The sequence below is a fragment of the Mastigoproctus giganteus genome, chromosome 8 (assembly GCF_048544385.1).
Source record: "Mastigoproctus giganteus isolate SK-2022 chromosome 8, ASM4854438v1, whole genome shotgun sequence".
In the NCBI taxonomy this organism is placed as follows: domain Eukaryota; kingdom Metazoa; phylum Arthropoda; class Arachnida; order Uropygi; family Thelyphonidae; genus Mastigoproctus; species Mastigoproctus giganteus.
In genome coordinates this window covers 18,478,129-18,500,057 of record NC_143582.1, presented here as the reverse complement: position 1 = coordinate 18,500,057, position 21,929 = coordinate 18,478,129, and the positions used below count along the sequence as shown (strand labels likewise).

The 21,929-nt window shown below is 37.3% G+C and overlaps 1 protein-coding gene across 1 annotated transcript in view; it reads left to right on the top strand.

Moving 5' to 3' along the window:
• The window catches only part of LOC150081307 (dehydrodolichyl diphosphate synthase complex subunit DHDDS-like), a 109,901-nt gene that overhangs the window by 61,822 nt on the left and 26,150 nt on the right, over nt 1-21,929 (top strand). The window contains exon 5 of the mRNA XM_090380155.1: nt 9,008-9,109. Coding sequence (XP_090236281.1) covers nt 9,008-9,109 — 102 coding nt within the window. The remainder of the gene's footprint in view (nt 1-9,007; nt 9,110-21,929) is intronic.

Genomic DNA, 21,929 nt, shown 5'->3' with positions numbered 1-21,929 from the left:
ATTTTAGTTAGTGCACACTATGTGAGTTGTGTATACAACCAAGTATCAGTACAGTTTTATATAATTTTTTTTGTTTAACTTAAAGTTTAACTTTATGGACTATGATGCATATATATCTTTTAGCATTAGCATTAGCATTAGTAGAGGCATTTGATGCAAGAAAGCAAGCTTATGTAGCATCATCCAAAAAAATAAATAAATAAAAAATAACCACTTCCACTTCACCCCTCTGTTCGTTCAAAATACCTGTCGAGTTGAGCCTTAAACTTATTTAGGCTATCAACTTCCATGACAACGGATGGAAGTCTATTCCCCCAACCAACCACCAGCTGGCTAAAGGCAAATTTCCTCACGTCTATCCTACATCTGTCTTTTCTCAATTTGAATTTATGCCCTCTCAGGTGATTATTCTGAGCAAGAGGAAGAATCCCTTCAGAATTGAGCATGCTCAAACCATTCAAAGCCTTATACACCTCTATGAGATCACCTCGCTGGTGCCTAGTCCCCAGACACTGTAATTTGCAAAACTTAAGCCTTTCTTCGTAAGAGCACCCCTTTGTTCCATTCACTAATCTTGTTGCCCTTCTCCGTACTCTTTCCTGCATATCTACATCCTTCTTCAAATGAGGCCTCCAGACCTGTATACAGTACTCTAGGTTTGGCCTGACCATTGCCTTATACAAGGGAATAATCACCTCCTTATCCCTGCTAGAAAAATTCCTATATATCATCGACAATACACCATGAGCTACTCTTGCAGCCTGTCTGCACTGCTCAGAAAACTTCATGTCTGCCCGCACAACCATCCCCAGGTCCCTTTCATTCTCTACCATTGTCAGTGTAGTACCACAGAGTTGATACTTGCTCTGGTGTTGCTGTTTCCCATATGTAGTACTTTACATTTATCAATGTTAAACTTCATTTGCCACCTCTCAGCCCAACTGCTCAACCTTTCCAGATCCTGTTGCAGTAGCATAGTGTCAGTAGTGCCTTTACAATCCTACCAACCTTTGTATCATCTGCAAACTTGGACATTAAGCTTGATATACCATCATCAATATCATTTATAAATACAGAAACCAATAATGGACCCAATACTGAACCCTGAGGGACTCCACTAATAACATTAGTCCACGATGAACAGTGTCCATTGATTACCACTCTCTGTTTGCTCCCCCTCAACCACCCCTTTATCCATAGCAGCAATTTGCCTCCAATGCCACACTGCTCCAATTTGTGCAGCAGTCTTCCATGTGCAACAATACCAAAAGCCTTTCTAAGATACAAGTATATAATATCAAAGTTATTCCCTGCATCCAGTTCTTTTGTGACAGCATCATAGTATCCAATCAAATCGGTGAGGCAAGACTTCCCCTTAACAAAACCATGCTGCGTCTGAGCTATAACTGAAGTCTTGTCTAGATGATCCTGCAGTGCTTCTTTAACCAGTGTCTCCATTAATTTTCCAGAAACAGAAGTTAAACTAACAGGTCTATAATTATTTGTGTCTGTCGCCCTTTGATCCTCCTTTGTGAATTGGGGTCACATTTTCACATCTCCAGTCCATGGGTACTTCCTCTGAGTCCAAGGAAGCCCTCATAATTATGGCTAAGGGTTTGCTTACTTCCTTTGCTGCCTCCTTTAATATAAATGGATAGATCCCATCCAGCCCAGGTGCCTTTCTTGTATTTATCTTCAACAATTTCTCCTCCACTTTACTCTGTTATTGCAAGATTCTCTAGCTTACTGCCAGAGTTGAATACACCTCTGGTATTCCCCTCGCTGAATAACTTCTCATGTGTGAATGTCGATGCAAAATATTCATTCAGTTTGTTAGCTACCTGAGCAGGATCAGGTCGATATCAAGTGGACCCATCGATATCAAGTGGACCAATCTGATTCATCCCCTTCCTTCTAGAGTTTACATAAGTAAAGAACTCTTTGCTGTTTTTCTTTGCATCCCTTGCCAAAGATTTCTCATAATCTGCCTTCGCCTGCCTAACCTCCTTTGTAACTTGGTTACAGATCAACTTGTATCTATCATAGTCTTCTGTGTCACGTGTTAATTTGTATGTATCGAATGCATTTTTCTTCTCTGCCATATGTCTCATTAGTTCATCTGACATCCACTTAGACCTAAACCTTGAACAATATTTCTTAGTTGGTATGTAAAGCCTAGTAGCTTCCAAGATAAGTTCTTTGAATGCTTCCCATTTTGAATTTGCTGTTGGTAACATCATCAGTTGGTCCCACTGTATAGAATTTAAATACTGTCTCAGTCCATTGTAGTCGCCTTTACGAAAGCAATAACCCTTCCCTTTACCCCTAATGGTAGTTACCTCTTTGAGTAAATCCCACTTCAGCACACTGTGATCACTGCCACCTAGTGGTTCATTTACCTGCAGATTCTTAAAGCATGAAGAATCACTACTGATAATCAAATCAAGAGTATTACTCCCTCTAGTTGCCTCCCGAACATGCTGATGTAGAAAACGATCATCCAATAAATCCACAAAAGCCTTGCTAGTGTGTGAGTGACCAGCCCCCGAATTCCAGTCAATATCTGGGAAATTAAAATCTCCCATTATAAGACTCTTTGATTTATTGGCCCACTCTATTTCCCTGTACAGTTTCTTATTATACTCATCAGAGTTATTAGGCCTATAGCACACTCCTACTCTCAATTTTGATCTCCCAATGCCTATGTCACACGAAACTGACTTGACACTGCACTGTTCAGCGATGTCGACTGGCTTCACTTCCTTGGATTTTATGTATTTCTTAACTAATAACATAACCCCTCCTCCCTTCCTATCCTGTCTATCCTTTCTGTAGACATTGTACTCCCCAAATTCCAGTTCTGCATTTCTTATATCTGTGTGACACCACGTCTCTCAAATCCCCACAATATCTGCCTTTGATGTTTTGAGCAATACCTCAAATTCATCAAATGTATTTACCAAACTCCTAGCATTGTTGTACACGCAAGTATACACATGCACCTGTTTCTATTCTTAGCTACCCTAACACAACCCATGTGTTTACCTGTACTGCAATGACTCCCAGCAGTCTCTGAAATATCCTGCATCTTGTTTTTCAGGCTTCTGCTCATTCCAATAGAAGCAGTGCAAGAATCACTTTCACCTCTGCCAGTGGCTACTGTTAATCTATTATTCTTTATATCCCTCCAAGCTGGCAGTTTTCCGACCCACCTAACACTGCCTCGATAGCATCAGCAAATATTCTTGCACCCTTTCTATTTAAGTGTATTCCATCCCTGTACAAGCAGTCTCTCCTGTTAACAAGTACAGACCAGGCTGAAAAAAATTCTACCCCTCGGGCCTTGCACAATCTTTCCAGGGCCGAATTGAATGACTGGGCTCTCATCATATACTCCCTCATATGGTGTCTGGGCAGAATTGCAGACACTTTCAAATTCAACCCTAATTCACGGCTTTTTTTCAACAGTGACCTGTAGTTAAGTAATTTTGCCGGTCTCCTGCTCTTAATATCATTATGCCAACGTGTACAACTATATCACCTTTTGTGCCCTTAAAAGATTATATCCGCTCTACAACGTCATTGGCCTGTGCCCCTGGCAGACATACCCTGGTCCTGTTCCACCTATCCTTTTTACGAAGCATGTTTCTTGTTTCCCTGACAATAGAGTCATCAACAACTACTAGTTCCTTTGGGACCGGGGCATTCTGCCTTGGGGGCTGCCGCTGTGTTGCGTGATGACAAAGTGCAAGCTCTGGCGTTGATGTGGGCAGCTGAGAGCTTGATGGGCCCCTCTATTTAGATCCTTTGAGGGCATCCACCCTGTCCGTTAAGCTCTTATATAGGCCCATAACAACGCTGAGTTGTCGCCTGATTTTGTTACACTCCTTGCATTGCGCACACACAAAGACATCCCCCATGGCAATATCATGTCCCGTACCTGATTGCTCCACAAACATCATGCAAGCAGTGCATTTTTAAAAGGCTGTGATACAGAGGGAAACTGCCCCCCCTCAGTTCTCCTCTGAGCCACGGCACTCCCATTAGTTTGAGTCTTTTGCTTTGCTGCTCTGGTCTGAGTCGTGATTTCAATTTAATTTCAATAAAATTTCAATTTCAGTACAAAATTATAACCCTAAACTTGTATCCCAACACAGTTATAATGCTATATATATTTTTCAGTATCAAGTATTAATTATCTACGAATTCCCTTTATATAACTTACGTATCAAGTTATGTATTAATTATGTTACGTTTGTAATCTAAGTTGTTATATGTATTTAGTTAAAAGTACAATTTACTTGACAACGAAGTTTAACAAGTTTAATAGATTTTACTGATTAATTGACAATATTATACTAACGCTATCTAGTTTAGGATATAACGTATTGTATGGCGCCTCCGTAGCCAGGTGGGAAGGAGCAGCAGTGCATAGCATACGCTTCTTGATTAGACCGGGGTTCGAGCCTGTCACCACCAAATACGGAGGATGCGGAATGGTCAGGGAATTACCACCGCATATCCCGGAACAATATGGCCTTAGTTGCTAATGCTCCTGAAAAAACCAAATAACGACATAACAACAACAACGTATTGTATAACAAAGGCGGCAAGTTACGAACGGGAAATCTATGGACACTTAAGTATTAATTAACTTCCAAATCTCGCTGTCTCAATTCAGAATAAACTAACAATCTTAAGTCTATAAGCTACTTATAGAAAATAATTTGATGTAAAAAATGGTCAATAAAGCAGCTAAATATGGCTAAAAAACTTCTCGTTCAGCGGAGCTGCAACTTATAACCCGTGGTACCCTTACCGATACTTTTCTTCGATTACAAGGCGGAGTAAAGAATAAATACACCAGATTAATCAGAAAATCACAAAATAATGCTATGCTACTAAATTTAAATCAAAAGTTTTAGAAAAACAATAATTTCAATAAAACAATAATCAATAAATAAGAAAATCCCCTTAGTGGCTTTGAACAAGTCTAGCTCCCACTAGCCTCATCAGCAGACATATAATTACTAAAGGCGAAATATTAACAACTAAAAAATTTCTAATCAAGTTAAGAACTCTATGTAAAAGAAGTCACCATAATTTACCAGTTCACTGTCTTTACAGTTACTGAAGGAGTACCACAAAATGTCTGAGGATAACCTGTAATTCTTTAAGAAATTAAAGCAGATTACACTCCATGCAGGCTGAAATGCTCATTATTTCACCACTTTCCATTTGTTGATATATCTGCACACCATGCCACTAAAAGAATATTCAAGATAATTAATCCTAGCAAAGCAGTGTTGTTGATTTGACATAGAGGCCATTCACAAATTACTAATGCAATTTTTATATACCCCTCCCTCCCCTCCATAATACTTGGTAACAAGCTTAATCCTTCCATTATTAAGTGAAATGTACCAATTAAAGCCACATTGTTTATTTTTTAAGTAAAAACCTTTTGTGTAATGTTCATGCAGCTGTTCTTTCTGGCCCCCTCTCATAATGCATTGACATTTTATATGGCCCTTCAAATAATTTGTAAATGACTGTACTGGCCATTCATGCGCCTCCGTAGCCAGGTGGGAAGGAGCAGCAGTGCGTAGCACACGCTTCTTGATTAGACCGGGGTTCGAGCCCGTCACCACCAAATACGGAGGATGCGGAAAGGTTAAGGAATGACCACCGCATATCCTGGAGCAATATGGCCTTAGTTGCTAATGCTCCTAAAAACCAAACAACAACAACAACTGGCCATTCATGTACTATAATGAAACATAAAGATAGATCTCTAGGTGCTACTGAGAGAAGATATAGGAGCCATTGATAAATAAAATTGGACATGAATTGGAGATTTTATGTAGCAATCAAAGTTTTTGTTGTTAACTGTTTCCTGGGGTTGGACTACAAAAAATAGTTTAAAAATCACAGTTTTAGAATAGCCTCATGTCAATTAGAATAAAAATAAAATAAATTGTGAATTAAAAAATGTAAAAAAAAAAAGATATTATCAGAGCAGCTTAATTAATAGACATTACCAAAGAACTGTAGTTCAAATAGGTACTTTGGCAATGTTATTAATTTCTCTCTATACATTAAAATAATTTTCCTCCTAATGATATTTATTCAGCCAGTGGAAAGCAGCCAATGTATTTATTCAGATAATGTCTGCCAGGGGCAAAGGTTGATAATGTTTTAGAGCAGATATAATCTTTTAAGGGCACAAAGGGCGATATTGTTGTACACGTTGGCACTAATGATATTAAGAGTAGGAGACCGGCGGAATTACTTAACAAGTACAGGTCAATGCTGGAAAAAAGCCGTGAGTTAGGGTTGAATTTGAAAGTGTCTGCAATTTTGCCTAGACACGATAGGAGGGAGTATATGATGAGAGCCTTGACAATCAATTCGGCCCTAGATAGATTGTGCAAGGCACAAGTGGTAGAATTTTTCTCAGCCTGGTCTGTGCTTGTTAACAGGAGAGACTGCTTCTACAGGGATAGGATACACTTAAATAGAAAGGGTGCAAGAATATTTGCTGATTCTATCGAGGCAGAGTTAGGTGGGTCAGAAAACTGCTGGCTTCAGAGGAGGATACACGGACTAATAGATTAACAGTAGCTGCTGGCAGAGGTGAAAGTGATTCTTGCACTGCTTCTATTGAATGAGCAGCAGCCTGGAAAGCAAGGCAATGGGATTTCCAGGACTACTGGGAGTCATAGTGAAACAAGTAAATACATGGGTTGTGTTAGGGTAACTAAGAGTAGAAACAGGTGTATGTATACTTGCATGTACACCAATGCTAGGAGTATAGTTAATAAATATGATGAGCTTGAAGTTCTAGTCAAGACATCAAAGGTAGATATTGTTGGGATATCACAGATGTGGTGTCACACACACACATCAGCAGTGCAGAATTGGGGATGCCTACTCTTTGAGTGGAATACCCAACTGAGGTATTCCCCTCAGTGGGGCAAGCCCCACCAGGGGAAGTATGGGGGGTGGCAGGGAGGGGACAGAGACCCGTCTCCTCCTTCCCCTGCCTGGGGATGGGATTTTAAAAGGAACCGGGTTAGAGTACCCAGTTCAGATTGCCAAATGGTGTGTTGGCAGCAAAACTGCAGTATCCTTCCTTCGTGTCGACACAAAAATCAGCACAAATTCAAATTATTATATTAGGGCCACTCGTAATCTCTTACATATACCCATGTATGTATTATGACTGTAAATTGCATGTGTTCTCTGGTCGATTTGCCTGTTTGTTGGATGTAAAAACCCCGGTTTCTGGGGGGGGGGGAAACCTTGCTATCTCTTCCTGGGACCGACTAACTCAGCCACGGAGTGAAAAAACCCACTAAAGTTCCTCGCATCATCAACAGGATTCGAATCCGGGCCTTTTCCATCCGGTGTTGGGAGGACGGTGACGATACCACTGTGCTACCCATGCAGACTTCTTTATGTGGACAGCATGGCCTAGAGGAATTGAAGGAAGAGCATTGCCATTGTGGAGCAAAACAGCTTTTAAACTTTGCTTTGATGAGTCCATGAATAGCTTCCAGTCCTGTGGGGTGTACTCCACATTCAAAGCTGTCATCAAACCATTAATATCACAGCAGGCAACAAGGTTGTTTTCACTTTTAATATATGGAGTCAAAGCATTCTGCCTGCTCCTGTACATGGACACCTTGACATTTGGTTGCAGAAGATTCCGCTAATGGAGTCTCAATCCCAGAAGCTCTTCTTTTTCTTTCAGTAGATCTAGGTCTTGAATTAGATCACTTAGTTCACCTTGAATGATTCTGTGTAACTCACTCGGCGACTCAGGTTCTGGCAAAAAATCAGGATCCTGTGATGTCGAAGGCCCAGGTTGACCATCATTCCTCACACTGTTCCCATCTTCATCAGACTCTAAAGTGTATTCTTCTGGAGGGTGAGGTACAGGCAGACCATCCCCATGTGCCGCTGGTCAGATAGCTGACGGGATCTTGGGGTATTCCAGAATCTGCTTCCTTTTTTTCGACATGCTATGCTGAAGAGAAGGCAACGTGTAGAAATAACAGTCATTTACATGATTTGAAGGCTCCCTCCAAATCACTGGGATGGCAGAAGGTACTGAACATCCTTTGTTATTCAACCATCCATGGAGATTTACAGCACGTGTTGCAGCAAATATGTGGTGCCCAGGGTTTGTCTTCATCCCCTCAGACAAAATAATGGTAGTAGGCTGTCTTCACAAGTGGAGTCAATTGGCATTTCTGAGTGGAAAATGTCACATCACCACACGCACATAATAAAAATCGTCAAAACTGTTAACATATTTACGTGGCATCCTGGCTTTTTACATAATTTTTGTCGATAAACCTGAAAAAAAAAAAAAAAAAAGAAATGAACATCACTCATAACATCACTTGGAAGGTAAATGATACAAATATACAAAAAAAAACAAAAAAACATGGCATATCGGTTCCTATTTCAGTGTTACCAATCTATCTATTCTCTAGACTCCAAAATTCCCTAGTACTCACCAATATGCCCCTAAATCATAACAGTGACGTATCCAGGTATCATTTGGGGGGGGGGGCATGGCAGCCAGGCTTTTGAGTTTTTTTTAGAATGTTTCCTGTGTTCTTTTTCTTTAATTTAAAATTTTAATATGCCCCTGAATCATAAGAGGGGCCATATCATGGAACCGAGAGCTAACTAAGAGTTTCAAATGTTATATTCATTTTTCTCTTGCTGAAATTAAGAAGTGTTAACTATTTTTTCAAGCCAGAAACATTTTTGGTGTTGACCAGTGTTATTAGAAGGGAGACAAGTGAAACAATTGATTTTATTTTTTATGTGTTATACTTCCTTGTATCATTTTGCCACTAATACTGACAAACAGTATTTTATTATGTTTTCTGCTTCTTGTTCTTACATTTTCCTTTATAACGTAATAGTAGTTTGTAAGCTTTTGAAGATGCCACTCCTTATGAGGTTTTCATTTCTTAATTTTTTCCAGCTTTAATTTAAATTTGTGTGTTTCATACACATCTAGAGAGGAAATATGCAGTGCAGTAAGGAATATAGCAGAAGGTGTTAAGGAGGGCCAGATATATTTAAGGTATCAGTATGTTAAATTTTTCTTCATAAAATCCTTCATTGTGCTACAGTGATAAATTTGTTTTTATCATTGTAGTATGTGAATTTTTAAATTATTATTAATATCCAAGGAAAAGAAATTCATATGTTATTTGGCATTTTGATTGCAATAATGGTACCTGAAAAAATATTTTTCTCTGTGGAAATATCATGAAAATAGCAATTATAATTAAGAGTATAAGTAATAATAAGAATAAGTTTGTAGAGAAGATAACTTAGGAATCGAACACTTTCTATCCATAGTAAAAATTAATGATTTTTACCAAAATGGATAAAAAAAAAAAAAAAAAACGCAAAAGGTAAATACAAACTAAACGTATTGCAAGAAGAAAGCATAAGATACTATTACAGAAAATGAATAAAGGAAGAACTAAACACTTATCCTATAGATGAGGATACTGAATACTGGATTGCCTGGAGAAGAAAAGAACATGAAAAAGAGAAAATGGACTGAGAAAATGAGACGAACTCATAACAAATTATATAAGAAAAATTCTGGCAAGCACTAAAGAAACATAAGAAATAAAAAAAAAAATTTTTTTTAAATAAATAAATAAAAACAGTATAATAAAAAATTTATAGAATAAAATCTAAAATACATGAATGAAATAAAAGTGATAAGAATAAACAGATAAGCAATATATATATATATATATAAAAGCTTTTGGAGTGAGTAAAGAAGAGTAGTATGGTATACCATCATTATATTGCAGAAGCCCAGAAAATGTGACGTTTGCAACTGCAACAAACTGATATGGATCATTAATAGTGACTACCAGATAAATAGGTATAAGGAAAAGGAAGATAAAAAGAAAATATCAGCCATGAGACACTGGGGAAGTAGAATGACAGATATTAGCCATCACTCATTTAAAATAACTACCTCTATAATAGGGTGTATGCAGGTTTCTCCATTGCAATTGATATTGGGACCCATCACACCTATGTGAAGCACCTCTGACCAAGAATCATGTGCATGGTCCAGAATTTCGACATTAGAATGTGGACTGCAATTAATATGCTACTTACATCAGTAATGTATATCATTGATAAATATACCTAGGGGTATATTAATCAATGATATTGATAAAGGTATATCAAGCTTAATGTCCAAGTTTGTAGATGATACAAAGTTTGGCAGGATTGTTAATGACAGTATGATGCTGCAACAGGATCTGGAAAAGTTGGGCAGATGGGCTAAGAAGCTGCAACTGAAGTTTAACATGGATAAATGCAAAGTACTGCATATGGGTAGCAGTAACCCCAGAGAAATGTACCAACTGGGTGGTGTTACACTCAGGGTAGTGGAGAATGAGAGAGACCTGGGGGTAACTGTGCAGTCAGATATGAAGTTTTCTGAGCAGTGCAGATAGGCTGCCAGAATAGGTCATGGGGTCTTGTCATTGATATACAGGAATTTTGCTAGTAGGGATAAGGAGGTTATTATCCCCTTGTATAAGGCAATGGTCAGACGACACCTTCAGTACTGCATACAGGTCTGGAAGCCTCCTTTAGGAAGGATGTAGAGCTGCTGGAATGAATACAGAGGAGGGAAACAAGATTGGTGAATGGAACAAAGGGTTTTTTTTTTTTTTTTATGAGAACCCCAAACATGAGAGGTATTAGAACCTATAGTACTTAGTACTGTGCTTGGGTTGGAGGTTGAGAAGACGAAAGAAGATATTTGTTGATATTGAACTTGAACTTCTGTAGATTGTAATTTTCAGGAAATACGTATGAAGGAAGGTTGTTCCAGAAAACGGCAGTTGAATGAATAAATGAGGAAGATGAAAAGTTGGTTCTGTGGGTTTGAAGTTGGACAGTAAATGGATGTTGGCTGGTGGCGGCACGTGTTCAGACTGTTTTGAAAGAGAGAGTGGGAATTATAGAAGCCAATTCAGAAGAATTGGCTTCAGAAGAATTGGCCCATGGAAGTATCTGTAGAAGAGGCATGCAGCAGAACAGTGCGTCTATGAGAAAGCGAGTGGAGAGACTCTGTTAGAGATGAATCATTAATTAACCTAACTGCCCTCTTCTGAATGGAATCAAGAAGCCTGAGAGAGGTTTTGGGGGCACCACCCCAGATGTGGGAACAATATTCCATGGCAGGGCGGATTTGCGATTTATACAGAGTGAGCAGCTGTTTGGAAGAAAAGTAACGCCGAGAGCGAAAGAGAAAACCAAATTTTTTAGATGCAGAGGAAGCAATATTTTTAATGTGCTTGTGCCAAGAGAGATTAGAAGTCAGGGTAATCCCCAAAAGAGATATATCATTTTGCCTAGAAATCGGAGTGTCACTAAAGATAAACATAAGAGCAGAAGAATCCTTTTTGCGAGATATAAGACAAGACTGAGTTTTAGAAGGGTTGAAATCAACTAAGTTGTCTTTGCCCCACTGGAGAATTACCTGAAGATCGGCATTTAAGGAATTGGCAGCAGATTTTCGAGAACTTGAAGCTGATTGAGCTGGACAAGGTTTCTCAAAATGGAAAGTTGAATGCAATGTGCTATCATCGGCAAAACTATGGATAGGATTTCCAGTCAATGGAAGAAGGTCATTGATATTCAAGAGGAAAAAAGTGGGGAAAAAACTGAACCTTGGGGGACACTGGCATTAGTGGAGAAGTTAGAAGACAGAGAGCCATCTACCATCACCCTCAGTGAGCGATCAGAGAGAAAACTGGATAACCAATTACTAAAAACAGTTGGCAAACCATAAGTTGGAAGCTTGTTTAGAAGACCTTTATGCCAAACACGATCAAAAGCCTTTGAGATGTCAAGAGCAACTACTTGTGTTTCACCGAACCTTTCCACTGAATTAGTCCATAATTGGGTAACATAAGCCAAAATATCACCAGTGGATCGACACTGACGGAATCCATACTGGCGATCATTGATCAGACGGAAGGTTTCTAGGTAGTTTAAGAGTTGGCGGTTAATTGATTTCTCCATTACTTTAGAAAGAGTAGAAGTAATTGCAATGGGACGATAATTGAATGGGAGGGATTTGTCACCCTTTTTAGGAACTGGCTGGATATGAGCAAATTTCCAAGCAGAAGGAAAAACACCTTTGGAATAAGAAAGTGAAAAAAGGCGGCAAAGAATAGGAGTAAGTTCAGGAGCACAGGTTTTGAGAACAAGTGGAGAAATACCATCAGGACCTGGAGCTTTCTTAGCATCAAGATTCATCAAAATCCTTCTGATATCATTTTTACGGAAGACCACAGGAGGCATTGAATGGAGCGTGTTGGGAATGGTGGGAGGTGTTTTACCAAGATCATTAATACATGAGCTCGAAGAAAAATGGGATGCTAGCAGGTCAGCTTTATCCTTGGCTGAAGTGACAACAGAACCATCTGGTTTGGACAGAGGTGGGAGCAGAGATGGGCAAAAGTTGCGGCCAATAGCTTTGGCAAGAGACCAGAATGCTCGGCTACCATTAGGGCAAGAAGCAAGTTTTCTACTCTTAGCCTGTTCAAACTCTAGTTTGGACTGATTAATAACTGCTTTACAATTGTTGCGAGCTTTGGTGTAGGCAGAAAATGAAACTGAAGAATTAGAAACAAGCCAATTACGATATGCAACATTCTTCTCTTGGACAGCCTTAGCACATTTATTGGAAAACAAAGGTTTAGATAAAGGACGAGATTTTAAAGTGGAGTATGGGATAAAGGATTCCATTCCTGCAAGAATAATTTCACTGACACGATTTGAGAAAACGTTGACATCAGAAGTTTTGAAACAGTAATCAGACCAAGGAAAAGAAGAAAAGAAGTCTCGCAGGTCATCCCATTTTGCATTCTTGTAATGCCAAACAATACGAGGTTGGGAATAGCCACGAGATAAAGGTTCCATTGGAGAAGAGACAATCACCAAGATGTGATCTGAAGTGCCTAAAGGACCTCTCACTTCAACCTTGTACTTAGAAGGGTTGTTTGTGAGAAAAAGATCAAGCGTATTGGCTGTATGATTAGGATTGTCCGGTATTCTTGTAGGTAAATGAACAATCTGTGCTAGGTCATTAGTAATTGCAAAAGCCTCAGCATCTTGACCTGCTGGGTCGGTGTGACTAGAAAACGGAAGCCAGCTGGAGTTGTGAACGTTAAAATCACCAAGGAAAATTACCTCACTGTTAGGAAAGTTGGACTGGAGAAAGTCAAGTTGCTAAGAGAGGAAGTCAAAGAGCTCCAAGTGATTGGTGGAGTTGGGAGAACGGTAGAGACAACAGATGAATTTTACACAATGAGGTAGAGAGATTTTAAGCCAGAGAAGATCAAAGAGAGGAGATTCCAAATTGCCAAGTCTCTGACAGGGAATATCAGAACGGACATATGCACAAGTACCACCTTTGAGGCGAAAGGAATCATACAGCAAATAATTTGGACATCTGAGATGAGCAGTAGTTGAATCAACTGAGATGAGCAGTAGTTGAATCAACTGTTACCAATAAGGCTTAAGTTCTGCAAATTGCAGTGTCTGTAAACTGGGCACCTGCGAGGTGATCTGATCATTTGGCATCTCTCACAATATGAGAGATGCCAAACGGTTTATATGATAATATTTAAAAATAACTAAATGCACAAGGCATAATACATTAAGAGTTTAATATCTATATAATATCGGTGTAGATGCGCCATAGGTAACTCTTAATAAACTACGATGGTAGTTGTTGTAGTGGGCATCATTTGCTTTGTATCTCATTTGAAAGAAGAGCACAATATGAGATACAGAGCAAATGATGCCCACTAAACAACTACCATCGTAGTTTCTTAAGAGTTATCCATGGTGTATCTACACCGATATTATATAGATATTAAACTTTTAATGTATTTTGCCTTGTGCATTTAGTTATTTTTAAATATTATCATATAAACTGTTTGACATCTCTCATATTGTGTGATTATCTTCACAACTGGGTTGTCATGTCTGCAATACCAGGGTACCTGCCCACCCACCAATGATAGGCCAATAGCTTTGAAATGGTGCAGTCAGGGGGAGCCTGATATTCATCGAGTTTCCGAGAATATGTAACAACAATCATCTCTACAGGGGAAGCTTTGCCTGTTCGAGGAATTTATGAGCTTTTGAGTAGTGTGAGTTGAAGGAGTAACTGTCCCTTTCTTCCTTCTATGGCATTCCTTCCTCTACCTCTCCTACTATCACCTTCCTATATCTTTTTTGCTTTCCTAAGTCTAATAGGGATAGTATGAGGATAACAGAGATCTTTATCCCATACCATATTTCAAACAGTGCCGTCTGGGTGGTGGTACTCACTGAGAATAAGTAACAATAGTCTTCTCTATTAGTGAAGTGTTACTTATTCAAGGTAGTGCAATACCATTGTAACTCATTGTGAAGGAAGAGCACAATATGAGATACAGAGCAAATGATGCCTACTGCAACAACACTACCATCGTAGTTTCTTAAGAGTTATCCATGATGTATCTACACAGATATTATATAGATATTAAACTCTTAACGTATTATTATGCCTTGTGCATTTAGTTATATATATACAAACCAATTGGATGTATTGATAAAACTGAACATTTAAAAAAGAACAAAAAAAGTTATTAATTCATTTAATCAAATTATGAATCTGGCACGCTATTAGTTATAGCAGAAATACCCAGCAACAATTATGAAATATGAGTAGGGTTGCTGACCTGTCAAGTGTAATTACAATGGAATAAATTGAGAATGCCTGCAAGCAAATTACCTTAAATTAAGATTAACTTAAAAAAAAAAAAAATAATAATAATAAAAATGGTACCTAATGCTGTAGGTCCTAGGACTTTAGCATTTTAGCATTAGCATTAGTAGAGGCATTTGATGCAAGAAAGCAAGCTTATGCAGCATCAGCCAAAAAAAAAAAAAAAACCACTTCCACTTCACCCCTCTGTTCGTTCAAAGTACCTGTCCAGTTGAGCCTTAAACTTATTTAGGCTATCAACCTCCACCACAAGGGATGGCAGTCTGTTCCACCAACCAACCACCCGCTGGCTAAAGGCAAATTTCCGCACGTCTATCCTACATCTGTCTTTCCTCAATTTGAATTTATGCCCTCTCAGGTGATTTTTCTGAGCTAGAGGAAGAATCCCATCAGCATTGAGCATGCTTAAACCATTCAAGGCTTTATACACCTCTATCAGATCACCTCGCTGGTGCCTAGTCTCCAGACACTGTAATTTGCAAAACTTAAGCCTTTCTTCGTAAGAGCACCCCTTTGTTCCATTCACTAATCTTGTTGCCCTTCTCTGTACTCGTTCCAGCAGCTCTACATCCTTCTTGAAATGAGGCCTCCAGACCTGTATACAGTACTCTAGGTGTGGCCTGACCATTGCCTTATACAATGGAATAATCACCTCCTTATCCCTGCTGGAAAAATTCCTGTATATCATTGACAATACTCCATGAGCTACTCTTGCAGCCCGTCTGCACTGCTCAGAGAACTTCATATCTGCCTGCACAACCACCCCCAAGTCCCTTTCATTCTCTACCACTGTCAGTGTAGTACCACAGAGTTGATACGTTGCTCTGGGGTTGCTGTTTCCCATGTGTAGTACTTTACATTTGTCAATGTTAAACTTCATTTGCCACCTCTCAGTCCATCTGCTCAACCTTTCCAGATCCTGTTGCAGCAGCATAGTGTCAGTAGTGTCCTTGACAACCCTGCCAACCTTTGTATCATCTGCAAACTTGGACATTAAGCTTGATATACCATCATCAATATCATTTATAAATACAGAAAACAATAATGGACCCAACACTGAGCCCTGAGGGACTTCACTAATAACATTAGTCCACGATGAGCAGTGTCCATTGATTACCACTCTCTGTCTTCTCCCCCTCAACCACCCCTTTATCCATAGCAGCAATTTGCCTCCAATGTCACACTGCTCCAATTTGTGTAGCAGTCTTCCATGTGCAACAGTATCAAAAGCCTTTCTAAGATCCAAGTATATAATATCAAAGTTATTCCCTGCATCCAGTTCTTTTGTGACTGCATCATAGTATCCAATCAAGTTGGTCAGGCAAGACTTCCCCTTAACAAAACCATGCTGTGTCTGAGCTATAACTGAAGTCTTGTCTAAATGATCCTGCAGTGCTTCTTTAACCAGTGCCTCCATTAATTTTCCTGGAACAGAAGTTAAGCTCACAGGTCTATAATTACTTGTGTCAGCCTTTGATCCTCCTTTGTGAATTGGGGTCACATTTGCACATTTCCAGTCTATGGGTACCTCCCAAACTACGTCTTCAGAGGGTCAGCAGCCAAAACCGTAGGACTCACAGCAATAAGCAAGGTTTCTATTTCTGTTATGATGTATACATACGAAACATATACATCAGGGGTAGCCAATGAGTCGATCGCGACTCTAATTTCGGTCGATCACTATGAATTTTAAATGTGCTGTATATAAAAAATAGATCAGTCAAAATCTAAATACAGTATTATTATTATTATGCACCCACTGCATACGCTTATTACAAATCCGCTGCACATGACTGTTTTAAGTAAGTTTATCGACTGAAAATTCATGCAATTACATTGTGGAGAGCATAGTGTATGTATTAAATTCTTATTTAGCTTACTGGCGGCAGTAGCTGAGTGGTCAGGCATGGGCGTGTATGTATACTTGCCTTGAGTGACCGGGGTTCAAGCCCCTGACTGCTGAATATGGTGCTGTGTTTTGTATTCTGTCTATCTTGTGAACTCCTCTAACTTTGGTCGTCCCAGAGTATAAACAGAAAATTTATTTAATATTAATAACTGGACAATACTTAAAAATTAAATTAATACCTTTTGATTTAAAATGAATACTATGAAAAAGAATAAAATGTATCATTTTCATCAAGAGTGGGAACTGGAATAGTTTTTTGTAATGATAAACAAAAAATGTTGCTGTTTGATTTGCAATGCTTCCATGGCTATACCTAAAAAAGGAAATTTAGAAAAGCACTTCAACACACTCCATGGTAAATACCAATCGGATTTTCAGCCTAATAGTGACCTTAGAAAAAATAAATTAAGAGAACTTAAATCCAGATTATTCGCACGACAAAATTTCTTTGCGACACCTAATTTGCAATCTAAAGCAGTAACTGTAATATCATTTAAAGTGAGTCACCTTCTTGCAAAAAAAAATTAAAATCATTTTCTGATGGTCAGTTCATCAAAGATGCATTTTTAGAAATAACAGATTCTCTTTTTGGAAATTTTAAGAACAAAAATGAAAGTGCTCTTCACTTTTAAATTTTAAGAACAAAAATTAAAAGTGCTCTTCAAAGATCTGCAATTATCTTGAAATACTGCGATGCGACACATCGAAAAAATGAGTAAAAATGTCAGCAAACAATTGCTTGCTCATATTGCTAATTGTGTGTCCTTTTCTTTACAACTGAATGAATCTACAGATGTCAGTGATACAGCTCGTTTTTATTCGTATGGTTTTCGATTATTCTGCCACTAGAGAAGAACTGCTGGGTATGCTTTCGTTAAAAGAAAGAACTAGAAGTGTTGATATATTTAATGCATTCAAAAATTTTATTGAAAAAATAAATTACCACTATTTAAGGTCATATCAATAACAACAGATGGAGCTAAAGCAATGACGGGGCATCTTAACGGATTCATCGCATTGTGCCAAAAGGATGATGAATTCCCAGAGTTTTTGAGTTACCACTGTATCATCCACCAACAAGTGTTAGCCAGCAAAAGATTAAATACCAAAAGTGTTATGACATAGCTTTTAAAATCGTGAATTCCATCAGAAGAAAATCTCTTCAAACGACTTTTCAAAATGGAACTCGATGAAAAAGAACCAGATCTAATATTACACATGTGAGGTGGCTGAGTCAGGGTAAATTTCTACAGAGATTTCTAAATTTGCTGAATGAAATTAAAAAATTTGTTGATCAAAGGGGAGTGGATGTGTGATCTGACTTTTTTTTTGGCAGATTTTACCAGTAAATTAAGTGATCTGAATTTCGAATTACAAGAAAAATATAAAAATGAGTGACATGATTAATAGTATTTTTGCATATAAATATCAATTTTTGGTAATGGCTATCATATCAATAAATATCAATTTTTGGCAAAAAAAAAAAAAAAATGCGATCATTTTGCAAATATGCAAGATCATTTGGAAAAATATCCTGTTTTTTGAATTTAATAGTGAGAAATATGTTTCTGAAATTGAAAAAGTTGTGGACAATTTGAAACTAGATTCAGTAATTTTAAAACAATTAAAGACATTTTTCAATATATTTCTTATCCATTTAATGTTGATTTAGATACGAAACAAATTACAGAAAAAATCGCTGAGATTTTTCACACGGAGAAAATATTACGCTGCGAAACAATATCTTCCTAAAAGCCAGATCATCAGAAAAAGACTTGGAAATATGTTTGCCAAGAAAAGTACCCAAATGTAAAAAAGTGCAGTGAACTTTTAAATTCCTGTTTTGGTTCCACATATATATATGTGAATCGGCCTTTTCGTATTTGAAACAAACAAAGACGAAGAATCGCTGTACTCTTACGGACTTGCATACAGAAGATTCTTTACGGTTGGCCTTATCACAGTATATCCCCCTTTTGAAAGCTTGGAAGATGACATGAAAACACAAACTTCACATAAATTAAAAATTTAAATACATATGAAGTTAAAATAAGAATTCTGAATTGTATTGAATTTTAAAATTTAGAAACAACATTTTTCAATATGTGGGATTAACTTTTTTTTAACCATGTGCAATTAAATTCTTGAGATGATAGATTGCAGCACATTTTGAAGGAAAAAAGTAGATCGCATCACAAATTAAGTTGGTCACCCCTGGTATATACATCATAGCCACTAACATTTTTAAAAAAGTTCATTCAAACATAATACTCTCCCAATGTATCAGAATAACCCCAAAGGCTCACATCTGGTGAGTATGGTCTTGGCACACCCAGGGTCCTGAGCTGGATATCATCATTCTTCTTTTTCTTGGTGATTTCCTTCTACTTTTGACGCTCTCTCTCTCTCTCTCTCTCTCTCTAAGGTAACTGGGGAAGTTTGTTTTTTGTCTGGTGCAGCATAAGCCTCAGGCTTCCTTGCACCATATAGCTAATAATAATTGCCACAATATGTAATAACAACAGTCGCTTTTCAGACAATATTAAACTACTGCATAATAAATTACTAGGCAATAATTTCCCTGCAGCCTTCCTCCACCATCATTTCAAAAAAGCATTGAATATTTTGAAATTTAAAAAACTGATAGACAACACCATAATTGCAGGTTGATTGCTTATTACTTTCAGGCCTGTACATAATGTATAGTCATATACCCCCTAGCCTCTGTCGTGTCTCATGGTGTAGAAAGATTGTGCCCACGGAGGGTATTTTGTTTTGTTATATCCTACTCACTATTTTGTCGTCTTTATGATTGTTTTTATTATTGTATTTGTTCACTGATATTGTGCAGTCCAATAACAATACCAATACTGACTTAAACACGAGGCATATGTCCAGTCCTCCGTCCAGGGGCAGACTCTGGTAAGGGTTTCACAACCCCGGACACAACTATATTCCGCTTGCTTTCTGCTATCCTTTAAGGCATGGGTGGACAATTAAATTTAATATATGATGCAAGTATTGGAGCATCCGTTTTCCCTTTGATTATAAAATTTAATAATTTAAATTTGAATATTTTTCTTCTATCTTTCATGCTGGAGTGACCAATAATCGTACACCTAATAATTATTAGATCTGAAATATTTACTATTATTTTTTTCTTACTTGGTCAAAACTTGAAAACTGGATGAATGAATATTGTATAAGCCAATTTTGGAATGTCAGGTTAAATAAAATCAAAGCAGGACCTTTTAATTAAGCCAAACATTCTAAATGCTTTTTCATTTATTTCAATAATATGAGAGGTATAAGACCCAATGCTTGCTTTTAATATCCCTAAATCCAATTAATTTATATATTCTTTTTATGAACAGGGATCTCAATGTATAATTATAACAATTAACTCATTTTTTACAATAACAATATGCTTATAATATTGTATTTTTCAACATTCACAGATAAGGCATACATTTCAATTCAACTTCAGGTCATCTGGAAGCTCTCTCGACAAAATTAACAGAACAAAATATTTTTCATGAATATTTTATTGTGAACAGTGTCACCGACTGCAATATACAAGAACTCCCCGACTTATGTAATACTCAACTTAAGCAAATTCAATTTTACGTAAGTTTTTGCCAGCCAGTGCAAACTTAAAAAAATCATGGAAACATATTTTGCATCCCTTAGGAAAAAATGGAGGTATCGTGAAAATACCGTAACGTGAACCCAAAACACATTTTTTTTTTATCTTATCTTATCTTCCTTCATGGATTAGGCGATCCGCCTGTTCCGATCTCTCTTTAATTAATTTCTAATATTTACGTTTGGTATTTTATCTAATTTTGTACATCCTTTAAAATTTCATTTCTGCAGCTTGTATTCTATTAATGTCTCTTTGTTTTTGTATCCATGTTTCAGAACCATAAAGAAATGTTGGTATTGCCATTATCCCCAGGGGCTCACATCTGGTGAGTATGGGCGTGGCTCACCCAGGGTCCTGAGCTGGATATCATCATTCTTCTCTTTCTTGGTGATTCCCTTCTACTTCTCTCTCTCTCTCTCTCTCTCTCTCTCTCTCTCTCAGGGTAACTCAAGAATTTTTTTTTTGGCTGGTGCAGCATAAGCCTCAGGCTTCCTTGCACCATATAGCTGCTAATAATAATAATAATAATAATTACTTTGTAAATTTCAATTGTGTTTCTTTCCTTGTTTTCTTAGCCAGAGTTCTTTTTATATTTTGAAATTTCGCTAATTTCTGGTTCATATCTTCTTCGACATCATATGTTATATCACATCCTAGATATTTAAAATTTTTTACTTGTTTTAATATTTTATTGTTTATAACTATTTTTGTTCTCACCATATTTTTCCCTTTAAAAGCCATTGTTCTAGTTTTCATCGTTGATATTTTAACTTTATATTCTTCTGTTATTTGGTTTAATTTAAATACTGCTCTTTGTAAACTATCTTCACTATCTTGAATAATTACTTGATGATCTGCAAATAACAGTGTATTAATCCTATTCTTTGTATTTAGATATATACCTGTATTAATTTCTTCTTTCTATTTACATATCATATCCTCAATATATATGTTAAACAGCATTGGTGACAAGTTACATCCCTGTCTAACTCCTTGATTTATTATACTTTCTTCTGTTAATTTATTACCTATATCTATTACTATTTTTGTTCCTTAATATAAACTCTGTATTATTTTTGTAAGATGCTTTGGGTATCCTTTATTGCTCAATATGTCGCATAGTTTTCGTCTGTTTACTCGATCAAATGCTTTTGATCAAATGCAATATCATGGAATTTATGAATAGAAATAATTTTTCGCAAATGAAGAGAAAGTTCTCCTCTTTAAGATAAGATGGCTTTAGAAATGCCATCAGCAATTTTATTTAAATCAATCCAAATATTATTGTGCTCAACGACTTCAAAATGATTTCCTAGAAATTTTAATTTTGAAAGAGGCTCCAATAGAGTTATGTCTGACCGTGAATGCTAAATTAAAATTAACATGGAAGGTGAAAAAAGAGAACTGCATGGAGAAAATTTTTTGGGAGTAATAAAAGGGTGGATATCATGGAATTTACTTTCAGGCAGCGTGTTGTAGATCACTGAAATGATTTGTCTACTGCACTGGCAAAA